This window comes from Haliotis rubra, unplaced genomic scaffold, assembly GCF_003918875.1.
Source record: "Haliotis rubra isolate DU_JTF1 unplaced genomic scaffold, ASM391887v1 Scf436, whole genome shotgun sequence".
NCBI lineage: Eukaryota > Metazoa > Mollusca > Gastropoda > Lepetellida > Haliotidae > Haliotis > Haliotis rubra.
In genome coordinates, this window is record NW_025767120.1 from 823,746 (window position 1) to 843,679 (window position 19,934).

The following is a 19,934-nucleotide window of genomic DNA, read 5'->3' on the forward strand; positions in this document are numbered from 1 at the left end:
GAGTTCAAACGTTTCACTAATTTTCCCCAGACTTTTCTGGGGAATACGGGTTTCAACAGCTGGGCTGCGCTCATAGCACGTGCGCAGTGAAATAGGTTCGCGCAACTCGAAAGCGGGCTGTCTGGTGAATACTCGGTGAAGGCTTTGGTGTGAGCTATTTTCATAATGTTTTGTTGATATCTCACAGGCGCGAGCTTTTTATATGTTATGACAGTAAATAAACTGTTTATATAATTTCATTTGTCTATTTCACCACACGTTCTTCTTACCGAGACACTTTCTCAGTTCGATACTTAAAAGCAATGTCATTATTTAGCGTTGACACAATTTCTAACTGTGATATAGATATGTCGCTGTCACAGACAAAACTCAATGTCTTGTTTTATTGACACCTGTGTGTCTGCCTGCCTGTCTGCTAATGACAATATTCAATACACAACTGCGATCACTGACCACATGCAATTTGAACTTAACACCAATCAGGCTATACACCATAAACAAAATGCATTGATTTATGGCCCGAGTTCGGTCTCTGTCACATAATGTAATTACACAGACAGGCAGGTGTGATACTTGAACACATGACATGTTATGATGTCTGTTGATTGCAAAATGTTATACACAAAAAATGAGCATGTATTTACAAAACCCAACATCTCTATATATACACACACAATGAGCCGTGAAGGCGTCATCTGCTAATGAACCAGCCGTTACACTTGAGTGCACACCCACCCGCTCTGACTGGGCTCGGTATCCCGGCTGCTTCGTTTCGAGGGAGGTAAACCCAAGTACAAAATATTGCACTTTTGATTTGCGATTATACGCTTATAATTTTGTTTATTTGTTTTTTCATAATCAGCAATGCATATTATATGTCATGAAGAAGTGATAATTGTGTTTTTAATTATGTTTGATTTTGGTTGCATGTGACCTTTAAACATTTCCAAATGTGAGTCTGATTTGTTACAAGTGCATGAGGTTGGCACTCAGTCAACAGCATGGCAAAAGACATTAACAATATTTTATGTAACCTTTCTTCAAGTTACACCCAAACAAATGTACAAGATTAGACATAAACAGCCTCAAATTCTTTGTTCACAAACTGGCCCTAAATCTTTCCTCCATGTATTAATACAGTAATAATGGAGATATCTTGCATTATTTGAATAATAAACATTGAAGTGATGTATTCGTTTAACAACACTACAATTGATGTCTCACTACCATTAAAACAGTATTAAACAATTGTAGAAGTGAGCATAGCTCACATACCCCCACTTCCCACTTTGGGACATGGAAATGACTGATATTGATATATATTATAATGTGACAAGGATCAGCAGCATACAAGACTTTCTCCTTGACTCTACTAAACTTTATATACATGTTAGATAAGAGTTTTGCCATGTACTGATTACGGACAGAAAGACGGAAGGACAGAATGAATGGAATGAATGCTATATACCCCCGTGACTACTTCGTAGCGGGGTTATAATTAATAATACTTATCAACAAAAAGATGGATATAACTTGTTACAAATGTGTTTTTTGTGCTTCACACACAAGTAGCACCAAATATGCTGTATTTTATTTGTGTTCTAATAAGCCATATATTTCATAAAAACTTGAGGTCATACAAATTACTAAGATATACAGACCATTGTAATGTGGAACTCATCTTCAACATGACATACCATGTGAATGACAATACAAAATAAAACAATCATAGCTTATCAACTAAGAAATTATACATAGGTGCATCCCGAAGGGGTGGGGTGAGGTGACACACACACACCCCTTTTTGTCCTGAAAGTTTATTAAATGACCCATGAAAAAGGTGAAAATGTAGTGTTCATGTCCCTTCTCAAGATTTTGCACACGCCCATTTCTCAAAAGCTGTATAATTATTGCATGGTCTAAAGTTACATATGACATGTTCATAAATTATTGGAATGTCAGAAAAAGGGTACATTTCAACACTAAGCATTGATCTTATGTCACATTTGGAAGATAGTTCGATAGCATTATGACAATCTTGGCAAAAACTGTAAAATACTCTGTTTAATGAGAAGATAAACCATTTTAACATGACTAACATTCTGACAGTACCATGCAACCTCACATCGATATTAAAACAACTGTTTCCATGTAATCAATTCCACATCACAATGGCTTTTAGCATTACATAGTACTGATGTGGTAACCAGTCTGTATACAAATGAATTACTGTTCTCAACATCATGTAACGCTCTTCACCTGGAGCCAAATCATTATTGCTTATTTGTTAAGCTTGAAGCTTTTACTATAGGTGTTTTCCTTGACAGTAACAGATAATCCAAATTTCTGAACTATAATGACTCACAACAACAATTGATGTTTTCACAAAATTGTATTGAAATGTTCAGAAATGATAAATAAAAGTATTATCTTGAAACTTTACCTGATAAATGGCTTATTTTTAAAAAAAACTTGTTACCTCTTGGAATCTATGACTTCTAAATATATGACTTGTAACAACAAGTAAGACCTGCATGGTTGTGTTGCAATTACCTTTCTGAAAGAGATGCTAACAGCTGAGGTGCAACAAAATGCCTGTAGAAGTATTCAAGTTTATGAACCAGTTGGCTGAAATATTTTCTGTTGAAAGGTACAGTGACTACATGGATACCATGAGTGGTGAAAATGATAAGGTCACACTGTTGAAGTTCATAAATACCAAGCTGGCCTTGAATTTGGGCATAATATTCTGATTGCTCTGATAAGTGCCATACACCAGCAGTCAGTACACAGCCCTTGTCCTTGGCAGCATCTTTGGGTCATTTCAGTCTCAAGGAATGGGGCACATGATCTCAAGCAATTAGGGTGCATGCTTCTCCTTGCAGGGGCACCCATGAAGGGCCACCTCCTCGTGGTGGGTGCTGGGTAACGCTAAGCGCCCTTCAACCCCCCGTTGTGGACCCGGGGGGATATTTGGTCCACCAACCCGTTTGCCGTGGGTTGCGCCCCTGTGTCGGTGGAGGACGGGATTCTGGTGGTTGAGGGCAATAGGATCCTGGAACCGTGTTCCTGTTGCCCAACACACCACTTCGGCCCTTACTTCACCTAGACGGGTGGTAGAACTGGCCCGGTTCTATCAATCGGCTGGTCACGTCAAGCCCTGTGCATGGTGGTTATATTTGCACAATAAATTATGATTGGGTCTTGGAAATTTTGATTTTCAATGTTTAAATTATTCATAACTTTAAATTGCCTAGAGTCCTATGCCAGAAGGCGGTGGCTCATGGGCCAATCTGGTGATGTTGACCCCTGGGTAATGTATGTCTCCAATTTCTTGTCAAGGGCCGAACCAGTCTGGCATTAAATTGGTAGATAAATACAGCTATTCATGTCATATTCTCTGAGTATAACACCCCTGTATCCCTGGTGTCAGCATCTTGGATATCCGATGCATATTGACACAGTCCTTGTTGACACTCCATGGTGGGTGGGGAGCAGGGGTGTCGAATCAGTTCCTTTCGCCATGGCACTATCACATGCTGGTTCATCTCGTAGTGAAAAGAAAAGACGTTTTGAAGATTTAGATCCCACATCTGTATCAAATTCTTCTGACAGTGATTCTTGGCCTCGATTTTTAGTCATTGAGGCTGCAGATTTCCTGCCAATCAAATTAAATCCGTTTGCCATTTCAAAGGCTGTATCTGGTATTTGTGGTGAAGTAAAGAATGTCACCCGTCTTCGTAGTGGTTCACTTCTTGTGGAGAGTGCACGGAGACAGCAATCTGTCAATTTGTTATCCATCAAAACATTTGCCAACATTGAGGTTGCTGTGTCTGTGCACAGAACGTTAAATTCCTGTCCCGGCATCGTTCGTGACAGAGCCAGATGTCTTGCTGACATGAGTGAAGAGGACATTGCCACAGAACTAAAAGAACAAGCAGTGACGAGGGTAAAACGTTTTACAGTCAAGAGAGATGGTGTTATCATTAACACCAATACGTATCTTTTGACGTTTGCTCGGTCTCATATTCCAACATCAATTAAAGCAGGATATTTCAACATCGGAGTGGAGGTGTATGTCCCCAATCCACTCCGGTGTTATAAATGTCAGAAGTTTGGCCACGGATCACAGTCTTGTCGTAACTCTCTGGTGTGTCCCCGTTGTTCAGACCACCATGAGGAACCAGATTGTCAGAAAGATCACAAGTGCGCAAACTGTGAGGGTCAGCATCCTGCTTCATCCAGGGCATGCCCTGTGTGGCAAAAAGAGTCCAAAATCATGAGACTTAAGTGTGAAAACAATATTTCGTACTTTGAGGCAAAAAAAATGTTATCAGGCCAAACATCAACTCCATCCACTGTCACATATTCTGCTGCAGTTACACGCTCTGTAGCAACGTCTTCTATTTCCTGTCAGACTGACTTGACTTGGGTCAAGTCAGAGAAACCTATCGTGTCAGCTACTCTAACTACGGCTGCAGTCACTCAGTCTCCACCCCTGGTCACTACATCTACGTCGGGAAGCCAAACAGACCGTCTGCCTGGCAATTCATCTCAAACGTCTTCGTCTCAACCGTCAAGTGCAAATACAAAGAAAAAGAAAGAAAGGAAACTAAACAAAACAACCCTACCATCCCTTCATCTTCAGAGGTTCCTCTAGAAAACTCTTTTGGGCCTCTAGATATGGAGGTTACTCTGTCTACACAAGACAGACAGAGGAACAGTTCCTCCTCACATTCACGGGAACGATCGCCAATTGAGCCACCATGACTCAGTTGTCGACTTTAATGCAGTGGAATTGCAGAGGATTGAAAAATAACTTCAATGAGATTCACTTGTTGTTACAAGATTGTAAACCATCAGCATTATGTCTTCAAGAGACTTATCTAAAAATACCGATAACTTTAATCTGAGACAGTATACTGATTATCACTCCTTTTCTCCTCCAGGAGATAAAGCAACTTGGGGTGCTACTATTTTGGTGCGCCAGGGTATTATTCATAGCCCTGTATCTCTGAATATCAATCTTCAAACTGTAGCTGTTCGGCTGACCTTGCACATTGCTTTGACTCTGTGCAGCTTGTATATCCTCCTTCTTCTGACATTCGACTGTCAGATCTTTAAAATTTATATGATCAACTTCCGAAGCCATGTCTCATTATGGGCGATCTTAACGGACACAACCCGCTTTGGGAAGTGCCCACATTAATACTAAAGGTAAAATACTTGAGGATTTCATTTCCGATAACAATTTATGTATTTTCAATGACGATTCAGCCACCTATTTACATCCAGCTTCGGGAACATATTCTTCCCTGGATTTATCACTTACTGATTCAACCTCATATAATGAATTTGAATGGACGGTACCTGATGACCTATGTGGGAGTGATCACTTCCCAACCATTCTCAAAAACATCAACCCTGGTGATGATCCACCCATATTCAGAAGGAACTTTGCCAGGGCTGATTGGTCATTATATAAGACTCTGTGTGTTGAACACATTAAGCATGATCTTTTTAGGAACAGTGAAGATCCTATACAGTCTTTTTCGGATATTTTAAATGACATTGCTGACAAAACAATTCCACAGTCCTCTGCAACTCCACACATTCGTACACCATGGTTTAATAATGAATGTAAACAGGCCAGAAAGTGCAGGAAGAAAGCGGAAAAATATTTTCGCAAACATCCTACAGTCCATAATTTAGACAAAGTTAAAATATCAAATGCCAAGGCTCGACGTGCCTTTAAACAAAATAAGCGTCAGTCTTGGAGGAATTATGTTTCCAAAATAAACTCACGTACACCTATGTCCAAGGTGTGGAACATGGTCCAAAGAATTAAGGGCAAAGGTTCTAAATCTGCTGTACGCCATCTGAAGGATGGTGATAATCTCTTAACTAATAAAACTGACATAGCAAATAAAATTGGCGAAACTCTTGCCAAACATTCTTCATCATCAAATTATGTCCCTGAATTTCAAAAACACCAGAAACAACAGGAGAAGAAAAGAATACATTTTAACTCAGACAATGGTGAAGATTATAATGAACTATTTTCACTCCACGAGCTACATACCGCTCTTGAGCAAGCTCATGATACAGCAACAGGGGCTGATGATATCCACTATCAGCTCCTAAAGCATTTGCCTGAATCGTGTTTGGAAACACTGATATTTGATATGATATTTGATATGATATGGACTACAGTCATATTGTGATAATCTAGTGGTTCTACTTGATCATTTGTCCCTTCGTTGACAGGGTTTTATATATTATATGTATGTATTATGAATTTAAAACTAGTTTTAGTCACGATATGGCTGAAATATTGCCGATGTGACTTTAAATCTTAACTCACTCACTATAATCAATTAAAATCAAATATAATACATACAAATCCTTATTTACAGATGGGTCACTCTCCTTTAAAATCTCTCTTGCAAACATCCACTTTTAATTGCAGGTGCAGCTGACAATACCATCTGTGGAACATCCAAGATATGGCTTATGAGAACATAACATAAGACCAGGAACAGTTAATTTAAGATGACAATGTTTTTTTGGCGATCTCTACTCTGGCATACGTTGACCTTGGAACACTTTCTTTCTTCCTACCCAATACTCTGTGGAACATCCAAGGGGACGCAGGACCCTCTGGGGGGACGCAGGCCCTCTGGGGGTGGGAGCGATGCCCATTACACAATCAACTGCTGCTGTAAGATCTGTGGTAGGATTAGTGAGAAATGTGTTAGCTCTTGAATGTGGAAGCAGTAATGACACCAATTCTCATTTCATGCCATGTTGGGTTGTCATGCTGACCTGTAGTTTCATTCTCGATGAAGTTGATTTGTTCTTTTGTGTAACACAAGGTAGTCATAAAGAGACCACATGATTCGTCAGATGCTGAACTTACATCATCTGGCAAATGGGCTTAGAGAAAGTCGTCAGCTTTGCTTTTGATGGAGAGTTTCAAACATTCTTCATTCAAGCATACTTGCATTTTCTCTTTCTCAATTCTGCAGGATCCAGAAGAAGGCCAAGTGCTGATGCTGAGGGCTGTATCTGAGAACAGACAAATTTTGATACTTAATAGAAACTTTGAAAACATTACACTGTAACTTCAAATTTTACACTCAATAAGCAGTACTGCAGAAAGTAATTTCATAGGGTTTTAATTATGCTTTCATGGCATACAAAATGGGTAAAAGGTATTTTGAATAATTTTTTCTTAAGTTTAGATGTATTTGCTCCCCATGCAAAATTAACTTTTTAAAATTATTTCACCTATAGAACAAAGTACAAGTACTGTTAAACTTTGCAAAGTGAAAACAACAATAAAATTTAACATAACCATAAATACTGGATAAATTCTAAATGCAAAAATGTTAATGCTGACATTTGCTACAGATATAATATGTCACAGTATCTGTCTAAGAAGAAATGAGGACATATTTCACTGTGCTCTACCTCCTTAAGTCTTTTAGCAAATTCTAGTTCTTGGACATGATTTAGTGGTGCCCTGTCCATGGGGTGTCTGGGATCAAAATCTGTTTCCTTTGTGTCAGGGGCAACACCATATCTGAAAAGAAAACACAGTAAATGTGAATATTTGACAAATTATTTCTCCTCTATATTTTACTGTTAGTATTAGTTGTATTATTTTTAAGACACTTATTCTTAACATCATTTCCAAACACACACCTATCAGTGTCTTTGTCTTTTCTCACTATGACTACTTGGCTGTGGTATTTGGTTTACAAGGAGAAGTGAGTGAAATAAGACCTGCAATGCATAACGTAATATACATGTACCAGCCATACTAATGCAATTTAACTGATTTAAATGAATACTCCTTGGAATCCACTGAATGTCAAGCACTGCAAAAGCAAATGATAATATCATTTATTATCACCAACATTCTGGATATGCACATCATACTTTCTTATGACTGATTGGATACGTAGCTTTTTATGGGCACAGGTTCGTCATGCTCCATTGGCCTCTTCGTCCACAGGCAAGGTCCATCTGTGACCGATGGCTTCTCAAAGGACTCAAGTGCATAGAGTGCTGCAGCCACATTGCGACATGCACCATCTGCACTGAAATATTAAACAAATGATTTTTAATAAGTCATACTTTGACAGATGGCAACTAATTATGACATTTTCAGTGAACAATAATCAAAACACTTTCTAACATATTACACTATGTCTGATTTTAAGAGCACTGCTACAAATTAGTAGTAAGTTTCAGACTTGCTGACACTAGGAAAGATATCGTGTTAATTACTTTTTATGTACTAAGTAGCAATGTGCATGGTATGTGAAATACATACATAAGGAAGATCTTAAAACCATGTTACAATTAAAATGCTAGATATCAGTTATAGACTTGATGATTTTCAAATACTGAAAATACTATTGCTATTGGCAATACATGCATTTGCTTCTCAGAAACATGCAGCAATTATAAGAAAGATATTAATACAATAACACATTGTATCATCAAATAAAAATACATGCAGTGAATAAGGATTCTGTTATAATATGTGCAAAACTTAAGATTATTGGGTAAATATAAGTAACCTGTTGTTAAAAACATGCTACATTTATATTGACAATACAAACACAAAATATTGAACATAAGACACTACATAAATGCATGCATTGAATAGGACTTTTGATGTGTTTGCTTTCGACCGGAATCGAACCGATGTCAAAAGATTACTCTTAAGACTACCATTCAAAAGCTTCATTACATCTCATTTCAGTATCAACAATATACACTTTGTTATTATGCACACCACAGCATGAACCCATCATACTTGTGATGAAATGATATTTGTGTGAACCCATCACACTGATTGAAATAATAAATGTTTGAACATACCACACTAGTTAAAATAATATTTGTGTGAACCCATCACACTCGTTGAAATCATAATTGTGTGAACCCATCACACTTTCTAGGATACTAAATGCATGAAATATACAGGGGTACTTACAGTAAACCACAAAATCAGTACTGTTCAGTCTTGTTTCAGCCATCAGAGGATGTAGAGGTCCAGCAAATTTGTTACAGTGTGTGGCATATTTTTCATACCTACCTCATAGTCAGTGTTAATTCATGGCCACAGATGAATCACAATGCACATATTTGCTTGTGTTTCTAAAACTTGATTAATGTAACATTAAAACAAGGTAATATCTCCCTTACATTAGCAGTCTCTTAAACATAAATTTGTTTACTAAGAAATGTATATCATTATCACCATCATAATGATCCATTCAACATACTCATTTAAAGGTCAGAAAACTGAAACAAATATTTCAGTTGACAAGTTGAGATAAGCCTACATACCTTTCCATCATGCGGCTGCGGACCCTTGAAAATCAATGAGGATGAACACTTCCATTTTATGCAAAGCTGTGTTTTGGGCATTTTATGCTAAAGTTTAATAACAATTTGACTCCCTTCACATATGTAACGTTTTCACTGAACAGTTCATTTGAACCCTTATTTAGTACACCAATAGTTTCTATTTCATTGTTGGGTCCTAGTTGTCAACAACAAATGAAAATACATGCAATCACAACTAAATTTAGAAACAGAATCGAATAAAATCATGAATATAAGCTCTATTAAAAATTTGACACAGAGAAAAAAAGAAGTTTTGATGAGGCTACACATATGATTCTTACCCCCAGGACACTGACAATAGGCAGCCTTCACCTCCCCAGATTCTTTGTGGATTAGAAACCACAGATCGTACACATCTTTCCCAAGATACGTACGATCCTTCTGTGTAGGTTTCACTCTGGCCCTAAACGCCCCGATGCAACTTGACTCGCTGATATGATTGTATAACATGTCTAAAACATGCCCATCGAAGAAGAGACGGTAGTCCTCGTAAGACTTGTAGGCCTTTAGCTTTTTGCGGTCGTATTCGGCCCTGTTACAAATTAAATAATTGAACATGTCATGCAAACCGAATTCGGGAATATGAGAGAAATCTTGCGAATATGAATATCCGGGAACCATGAAGGGTCAGTGAATTGACATCCTAATTTACGCAGACGGGTTTGAACGTCTTTCTCCGGATCGTCCCGGGTTCTGTCAGGATCCTCCTCTAACTTAAGGTATCTAACGCAAGTAGCTAATGCAATTAGCACATGCTTCCTGTGTCCCGATGATGTTATGCCATATTTCTTCAAAAACAGTTTCAATTCGGGCACTTTAAAATTCTGAAAATCCATGTTAAAGAAAAAATAACACAAAGAAAAGCATGGAGGCCATTTTGTGAAGATAGCGTGTCCTTTGTCGCGTCATTGGCAACGGTTGCTATGGAAAAACTGCCGGAATCTCGGGAGATCTCGTAAAGTGGAAAATGGACTATTGTGGACTAATCGTGGCAATCCTATCAAATCTTATTAGATCTTGAGGTCAGTCGTGGCAATTGTGTTGATCGTAGAACAATTTAGGACGGCTTAAACAAATTCTACGATCAACACAATTTTATTGTCAATCGTGATCATATAGATAGTATTGCATCATAACAAAGCGCAGTGTGTCGCATCTAATCGTGCTCAGAAATCGTAGTGGTCGAAATCAATCGTGGACAAGACAAACACCACGCTCCGTTGAGATGTGTTGCGATATGCCACGATCTCCCATGATGATCTGTGACGCTCTGTCTGGTCCCAACGCTCACGACCTGACACGAATGACTCACGAGCAGATACGACAAAATGCGAGTAGATACGAGTATGTTTCACGGACGCTCACGATCTGTTACGAGTTCTTGCGCCCATATATGTACTGAAAATCAGAATTACTGCGCCTTTAGGAGTTCCCTCTGATCCACCGCATTAGCTCTAGCTGATGTGGCTGCGAGGTGCAGGAGGTTTAACCACATCTAGCCTGTCCACTTGGTCCTTCATGCGCCTGGGATGCCATGGTGGATTTCATCCTCATGGCCCACCTATTGTGCTGCAATGCATGGATGCCTCAGCCTAAATAGGTTGTGCAGAACCACTGCCGCCTCAACTATATTCTTCACAGTTTTGGGCTTCTGCCCTAGGGTCATGAGGAGACACCTGAATCTATTGGCCAGGATCATAACGATTATCCTCCCTCTTGAGAGTCTTCTCCTTCCTGGACATCTTTCTGCTGTATGGCTTCATGAGGTAGTACCAAGCTCGATCCAAACTTGTAACATTCATCCATCAGAGCTAGGAGTGGTATCGAAAAGCGCCCTTGTAATTGACTGAAAGTTTGAGGTGGCTTCTTGATAGCAATGTGTTCGCCATCCAGGGCCCCAATGGCGTGGGATATATCCATCTCTGTTCAAACTGGTTAGCTACGGCTGTCGAGGCTTCAGGGGTCACAGGTAGGCTAGACACAATTGCCTGTCACACTTCTGGAACCATCTCTGAGATGGTGGACACTCCACACCTGCAAGGGACCCATAGTTGTCTTGACCCATGTGTGACTGCCAGTTTCAGTCCAGGTGAAAGAGGTTGCCTGAAACGGGTGAATTCCCAATCGATTGATGGGGCCACCATCAGCAGGACTTCATCGAAGAGCTGTGGTGTTAACCTTGTGTTGTTTTCTAATGGGTGTCTACGAGGCTGAAGAACTGTCCAAACTGTTATCCCGTCTCCTCTCTGAGCCATGGCCGCACCCGGGAGTGCCTGACTGCAGCTCTCCTGGCCCTTTGTGGTTGGAGTTGTAGCTGGTCTGGCTGCTGCTGGTCTGTCATTTGGATTTCTGCTTTAACAACGGCCATTGACTTGTCCATATCGCTGGTGCCAACGGTTGGAACAAAGGAAGTCATATTGTATTTGATTTCGCACATTCAACATTGGTTAGCTGTGTCTTGGTTTTCAGATGCTTAGTGATGTCCTTTACCCGAATGTGCAATGCTAATATCTGAATGATAGTATGAACAATGTACATACTTTGTAATAACCTTGGCCCCGTTTCACAGAGCTCTCGTAGCGCTATCGCAAGTTATTGTTACAGTATAGTAAGTACGAATGCTACAAGAAAAGTTACGAGATTTTAGGCTTACGAGAGCTTTGTGAAACGGGGCCCAGGACTTGGTTATTCCTGGGGTAGATGTATATTTGTTCTTTCTGATCGTACATGCTGGTTTCTTTTTTTTACATTAAATCCCTGTCGAACAAACTGCAATATGGGTGTACAATCGTGCTTGATCATACAAATCGTAATAAATAATCCAAAATACGCCAGGTATAGGCAGATCTACAACAAAACGATCTTCTTCACAACAAATATCTCTAGAATAACGTTTGATGACATGACGGTTAAAACTACAAACTGTCAGCTCCTGGACAGTAAAATCACAACGCAATGGACAGTTTGTTTGCTAAATTTGAGCAACTCCATATAAATTGTACAGTTTGATTTTTCGACGATAACTGAAAAAATACTGACGCATTTAGCCTAAACTGTGAATGAAGGCCTAAAATAACTTGATACAAGAATTGACAGCAAACGAAGGCGTGTCTGCTGATGAGGTTGTCATATTTCGTGTTGAAACGATCATTTTCCGCGATCTTGTTTCGACACTCAGGAGGGTGCCCTCGCTTAACGCACAATTGCAATAAATAGAGAGGGTGTCAAGCTATTACAGAAAGATCTGTAAATTTCTAGTCCCTTCTGCCAAATGGCAAAACCTGATATACTTGCAATATAATGAAAATGCGAGGGAAAACTTACCATTACTCTTGCGCCACATGTTTGACTTTCACTGTCCAGCAAGGAAATGGAGTTGCTTTTGGGGCAACTCCACATTTCGCGTGGACAGCGCTTCCACCCTGTGTTATGTTTAGTAGAATATTTTGCTTTTGTTTCATTCTAAAGTGCCGGGAAGTTTGAAAGGGGCAGCAGGATTTGACCAAGAGTTTTTTGACAAAACAGTACTAGGCAGAAAACATTGACCGAAACACTGCAAGGTTTGAATCCAAAACACAATTATGATACCCGTACCACATACATTACTCTTAAATGACCAGTTTCAGTTTAATTCATTTTCTGTTAATTACTAAGATTGAATATTTGCTCTTGCACGGCAGTTTAAAAGTTCCCAGAAATCTATGTATATACTTTTTGTTTAAATGTTTTCTATTGTAACCAGGAGGATTAGTCAAAATGCAGAATGGAATAAGTCGTGGTCGTAGTGCAAGATTTTGCATCATGGATTGTTGACAATTTCTGTAATTATTGAAATCAATAAGATCTATCGATTTTTCCAGCCTAATTCTTGATACGACACTATTCCCATGCATATTCTTAGATATTGATCTGATGTGCTGAAAAGACGAACGAATCTCGTTGTTGCTACAAAGTAAAAAATCTGAATTTTGCTTTGTTATTAGTAGTATTTCACACAAGTTCACTTCTCCGAGCATGGCGTCCTTTTCAACATCTAGTTTATTTCGCTTCATTCATCCTGGCATTTTATATTGCTGACATCTGTGATTCTAAACTAGGGAGTTGTGAGTGAGTGAGTTGGGTTTTACGCAGCTTTTAGCAATATTCCAGCAACATCACGGCGGGGGACACCAGAAATGGGCTTCACACATTGTGCCCATGTGGGGAATCGAACACGGGCCTTCGGCGTAACGCTTTAACGGCTAGGCTACCCCATCGCTCCAGGGTGTTATGGAGAATAACGGAATGTACGTATCGATACGTGAAGTAGTTAGCGTTTGACTATATAAGTAATCATGGTGTAAATGTAACTGCACTTATTAAAGCGGCTGATAAAAACAATGTGGTTTCCGAGATTTAGTTATGAGTATAAACACAGTAAATTTCTATTATCGTGCAACAAAAAGAACTGTACGACGATATTGTTTCAAAAGGTGAAGGAAAATTGAGAACGGACACAATATATACTGCCTAATATGTGAGCGACTTACAGCCTTGTCAGGCATACCCCGTTCAAACAAGCTGCTGAACATTACGGAATAAAAAATTGAAATTCCGTTTTTTTCTCAAACAGCTGATCGTGAGAGTTATTTCTGTGTGCGAGACTTCAAAGAGAAACTTCCTCTTCAAACAAACCGCTGGTCTGTTTCGAAAATGTAAATTCAGAACAAGATAATGTGAATGATATCCTTACCACATGGATGATGAAGGGGTTAACAAGTCTGCCCTAGCCAGGGACACTCCTGTGTGGAAATTGAGACTATGTTTGTACATTACGCAGTTATAGATAATAATACAAACCATACATGGACTGTACAGTCACTTATCTGCCACGTCAACCTTTACTGTACTTTTTACTTTTTCTTGTTGGTTTGTTGCTTAACGGCGCTAATTAATATGCCAGCTATATGGCAGCAGTCTTTAAATAATCGAATCTGGACCAGACAATCCAATCATCAACATCATGAGCATCTACCATTGGGATACGATGACATGTGTCAACCAAGTCAGCGAGCCTGACCAACCGATCGCATAAGTCACCTCTTACAACAAGCATGGGTTACTGAAGACCAATTCTAACCCGGATCGTCACGGAACAGAAGTTCTGGACTCGGGTACTCGGGTAGCTTTACCCGACCTGACCAGGCACTCGTTACTCATTTACATGAATTCAATTTCTATGAAAGTTTTACCTTAAACATGTCCACATTCTTCGAATTAAAGTTTTGTTGGGAAATGCGAAATACTTAAATTTGACTTGAGTTTCCATGGAAACTAAAGCATACTAAAAATAATGTTTTGATTAAAACGCAGAACCTCACTTACTTACATTCAATTAAACCATTTAATACCACGAAACCAACGTGACCCCTATCCATGTTTTAAATGACGTTGGATTTACATTTCTTCATTGAGCATATCATAACTGAATTTCATCGTCGGGGTCATCTATTTGCTTCCTTATAAATCGGAAATTCCAAGGATTATATGTTACACTCTACAAACGATATACATAATTCTCTCTTGCTTAAGGACCGAATGCTTTTTGTACAATAAACTTCTTAAGACGTCTTTTGACTTCGACTTTGACAAAACAAAACAGGTATGAGAGACCATAATATGCTGGGTTTTTAAATCCAATACTCACAGTAAATATGTACATTTATAATAGAACACCGACGAGAGTTTTATGATGTACCTGATTTTCAACAAATTCGCTTTGCCTAACACGGCAGTGGGTGATATCAGGAAATATAAAATAGTAAGGTATATTTGCGAGCCTGCTGTATTTTGAATCTTACGCAACTTTAAAGTCAGGGTTGAAGAGGAGTAACATGCATGTGTCCCTCTGGCATCCATGGGGTTGAACGGACTTGACTGACGGGTGTCTCCTGTACACTCACGTGATTTAGCAGTACTGCCAATGTTTGCATGTTGTATAGACTTGAATTTTAGACCCCTCGGTATAAAGTTACAGACAGATCTGAAGAGGGAAAAGCTCTGTCTAAATTTTTTGTTTCAGCAACGAAAGTACCCAGGACTTTTCTTTAGATTATGGGGGCGGTGGGGTAGCCTAGTGGTTAAGGCATCAGTTTCCTGACAGCGACGACTGACACGACAGCTACAACAACACCTCCGACAGCATGCAGCACTTTCTGTGATGTGTCCATGTCGCTATAAGCATTCACTCCATTACTGATGGTCTGAGTCTTCCTCATTCGTGACCAACTCGTGTTATTCCGGGACAAGCCGAATAGCGAGGTTACGGAAAGGGCGAGTGGTGATGAATGAGTCTTCCTGTGTTGTCACTGTGCACTGCACTGTGTTAAAAACAGGCCAGCCCGTATAACACCCACAATGCTAGCTGCAGTACTAGGTCATAGTGAAAGGGGAATAAGCGTTGAGCGAAGCAATCATTCATTAGGCTTGCGCCCACGATATTACTGCGTGTGTAAAATATGCATTGTCCTGCGCGATTTCCTACGATTAGGTATGTCGTTTAGATAACATGCACTATACTAGAGAATTGATGCAGAATGTCCATATTTCATGTACTATAGCTAAGTGAACAAGTACCATCTAGCTTGGTTTTAGGTTATAGCTAACCTAAAAATAAATTATCACTAAACTCAACTGCTTCCTGTGATAAAACAAACCTCCAGGTAAAGGTTAAAATCTGGACCTGTTCAGGCTGACATTCGTGTCTGCAGCAAATAGCAATACCCATTCCCGTTTCGAATTTAAAATCGCCAATTACACATAGTTTACGAAAACAGATTATAGGGATTGGAGATGTGTTTATCTCCTCGCTATTATTATTCATATTCTTTTCAGGGTAGTTGGTGTATATATTAGACATTGGGTAACTTTAGATGAGGTGAAATTGGGTTTAACGTCGTGCTTGAGAATATTTCGCTCATATGACGACGTGCATGCGTGTGTATGTGTATGTGCGGCTGCTTGTACTAGCCCAGACTGAAGCTGGTTTTATAGTGCTAGCCCACTGAGTTACCATGCCGCAGTGAAGCATGAATACCCCACTCAGACACATTATACTGACTCCGAGCCGACCAGTCCTTGTTGTACCCATTAATGCCGAGCGCCAGACAGGGACCAACAAGTACCATATTTTAACGTCTTTAGGTATGACGCGGTCGGGGATTGAACCCGCGACCTTCCGCTCTCGGGCGGACGCTCTAACCACTACACCACGGAGGCGGTCGGTAACTTTAGACCTGTTTACAACATCCGAGTTAGTATTCAAGGAATTATTAATGTAGTTGTGAAGCCATGGGACAACTTTAGACCTGTTCACAACATCACAGTTAGTAACTTCTTTGAGAGGCATTTTAGAAGTTGTATAGATGAAGGAAAACCAAGTTGTATGGATAGTCAACTTCTTTATTGCAATGGGTGCGACTTTTCGGTGTAGGTACTAACACCGTTATCAAGCAAGTACCTACACCGAAACGTCGGCCCCATTGTAATAAAGAAGTTACACCGAAACGTCGCACCCATTGCAATGAAGAAGTTGACTATCCAGAGAACTTGGTTTTCCTTCATCACAGTTAGTATTCAAGGTATTATGAAGGCAGTTATTATCCCCCGCAGCGTTTTGCGGGGGTATTAAATGCACCTCCGGTCTTTTCCGGAGTAGAACTCTAAAACCGTTCACTATTTCGTCACCAAACTTGGCACATAGATTGGTCTGGTGGTGTACTGGTGCCTTTTGGTAGTTTTGGATTTCTGAATAAATTTCTTTGCATTTCCATGCCAAAAGTTTGACTTAGAATCTGGTGGTATTGCTTCTTTCTGGAGCAGAACTTTGAAAACCTTTCAATACTCTCCTTCCACTTTTCTATATACACACCAAAACATTTGACATAATCATAACTCTTAGACATATTCATGAAGAGTATTTTGCCATTGCGGGGGGATATTGACCACTTTGTCTTCTTGTTGTATTGACATTGGGTAACATTAGTCCTGTTCACAACATCACAGTTAGTGTTCAAGGAATTATCAAGGCAGTTGTTGTACTCACATTGGGTAACATTAGGCCTGTTTACAAAACCACAGAGCAGCGTTAAGCATCACTCACTCATCCCTGTGAGAAAAAACAGTTCTTAACTACATATAAAAGCAAACATTTATTTAAAGATCGTAAACAAACGAAACAATTGCAGATATATGTCTGCTCATAGATACAGTGGATATTATCCCATATTCGGGAAAATACAAACAATTATATAAAACTGATATGAAGGAAAACAAATGAACACAAACATTATGATGAGATGGAGCTTACGACAGGTTTTGTGACATGGGTTCTAGCTTCAGTGACTGGTTGATTTTAGTAAACAATCACGTTAAAGTACATGTTTGATCTGTTGACATTTCAGTTCCATGTCAGAAAATGATCAAATCCCTACAAACATATATTTACATTGTGTACTGCTGTAACGTAGTGTTTGAACTGCTATTGCTAACTTTCCTCAAAGAAACCGATAATATAATATATCACTAAAGTTTCACCAATGTGAAAAGTATGAAATTAGAAATGATAAAGGGAAGTTCAGTTATGAAGCACATGCTCCCATATCTAGGCAAGCAACTACGCAGTATGTACAGCACGTTGAAGACTTTCCCAGAACACCTCCTGACCTTCCCGATCATCCGTGTACTCCAAGTAGGAGTCTTGACGCATTAATTCCACAATGTTAGGGGGCAGATTCTTCACTGGGATCTTCTCCAGGATTACCACCAGCAGTGTGTTCCGTCCAGTGTAGATACTCTCCATCTTAGCCATCTCCACTTCGTACTTACACCAGTAGCTCTTCAGGAAGTTCCTTGACAGGATTATCACTGTCCTCCTGCTTGATCTGATGGCATGCAGGATGTTTGCAGCAATAGCTTCCCCACAAAGAAAGTCTCGATGGTGGATACAGAGTCGAAGTCCCTGCTGTCCTTCCAATATCCGCCTCATGTCCTCCACAACAAATCCTCGGTCCTCGTCAGCATAGGAGATGAAAGCATCAAACTCAAACTGAGGTCCACCATCTTCTTCCTCCTCCGCAGCCAGATAACCCCGGTGTTTTATTCGTACCAGATAGTAAAGATACCTCAATTTCCATCTAAACCTGTACACTATTCCTGTTATGGACAAGCTTAGAACAAGCATCACAAGGCAGAGGACACCGATAGATAAACCTAAGTAGGAGGTACACTTTTTGTCAAGGTCAAAAACGATCTGATGGATGTCTTTCAAGAATAGTTGTCTGTTGCTGTCATCCACGCAGATCATGTTATCAAGACCAGGTAATTTAAAAGAATTATCTATCATCCATTTCAGTGAGTTCAGTGTCAAGCAATTGCACTTGAGAGGGTTGTCTTTAAAGTGAAGCTGAAAATCACGTCTCACCATGCATCTGACTTGATGGCGCAAAAGAGATGGAATTTCATCAAAAGCGTTTCTTGATAAATTGATGACTGTCATATTGAAATTGATTATTTCGATTTTCCAGGACATCATATAATTAGAACCTAAATTTAAGAATTTAAGCCGACTGCTATTTTTGAAGATCAGCTTTGGAAGTGAACTTATTTTATTATTTGATAAGTCAAGGTGTTCCAGCAAAGGCATTTCACCAAATGTGTCATTCGTGAGGGTATATCCAAAATAATTGGAACTGATATCCAGATACTTCAAGGATGGAAAGTATGAAAAAACTCCTTCAGCAAGGTATTCGAGGAAATTGTTAGAAGCATGTAATTTTTCTAGGTGTGTTAATCCTATGATGGGACCCGTCCACAAGGAAAAATAATTAAACGATATATCTATCTCCCGAATTTTGTTTTCACCAATTTGGAAACGTATGACTTCATAGGCCATTTTTGAATGACTTGCATCGATAAATGTAACATTTGGAGGCACATAAATTGTAACATTTCCCGTGAAAGGTTTGTTATATTTATCCAGTTGAAGAAGGTGACGCGAATGAAGGCTTGTAGTGTCAAAGAAGGATATTGATGATGTACCTTGATGCGACGTATCTACCCACTCCAAATCTGTCAACACCGACAATTCCATCAAGTAAAGCCCAAACGAAAGGTGATTCTCTTTGATAGATATTTTTTGAGAGACGTTGGAAGGTTAATAATTACATTTTTATCAATCATTTCTATTCTGTTTGCTTCAATGTACAATTCTTCTAACCTGGTATTCTTTAGATATTTGACATCTTCAACTGTCAACAGTGTACTACGCCCCATCATTCGGCCTATTCTATTTACGTTTAGTGTTCTCAGAGACGAATTCTGCAGTCCATACGTAGCTTGTCCCATTTTTGTAATTCCCAGATATCTGTTATGTGACACGAGGAGGGATGTAAGATTCTTTAAAACTTCAAAAGATGATATTTCAATGTCAATCAACAGACAGTATGACACATCCAGAGTCTGTAAGTGAG

The 19,934-nt window shown here is 39.4% G+C and overlaps 1 protein-coding gene across 1 annotated transcript; it reads right to left on the reverse strand.

Annotated features, from left to right (window-relative positions):
* Positions 1–17,602: 17,602 nt before the first annotated feature.
* Positions 17,603–19,619, reverse strand: LOC124289219 (toll-like receptor 4). Its single transcript, XM_046725823.1, has one exon. It carries the CDS (start codon positions 19,106–19,108, stop codon positions 18,080–18,082), a length of 1,029 nt encoding a protein of 342 aa, XP_046581779.1. The 5' UTR covers positions 19,109–19,619; the 3' UTR covers positions 17,603–18,079.
* Positions 19,620–19,934: the final 315 nt, after the last annotated feature.

Coding starts and splice junctions, on each gene's coding strand:
- LOC124289219 (XM_046725823.1), bottom strand. CDS start 19,108: ATGCCTTTGCTGGAACACCTTGACTTATCAAATAATAAAATAAGTTCA.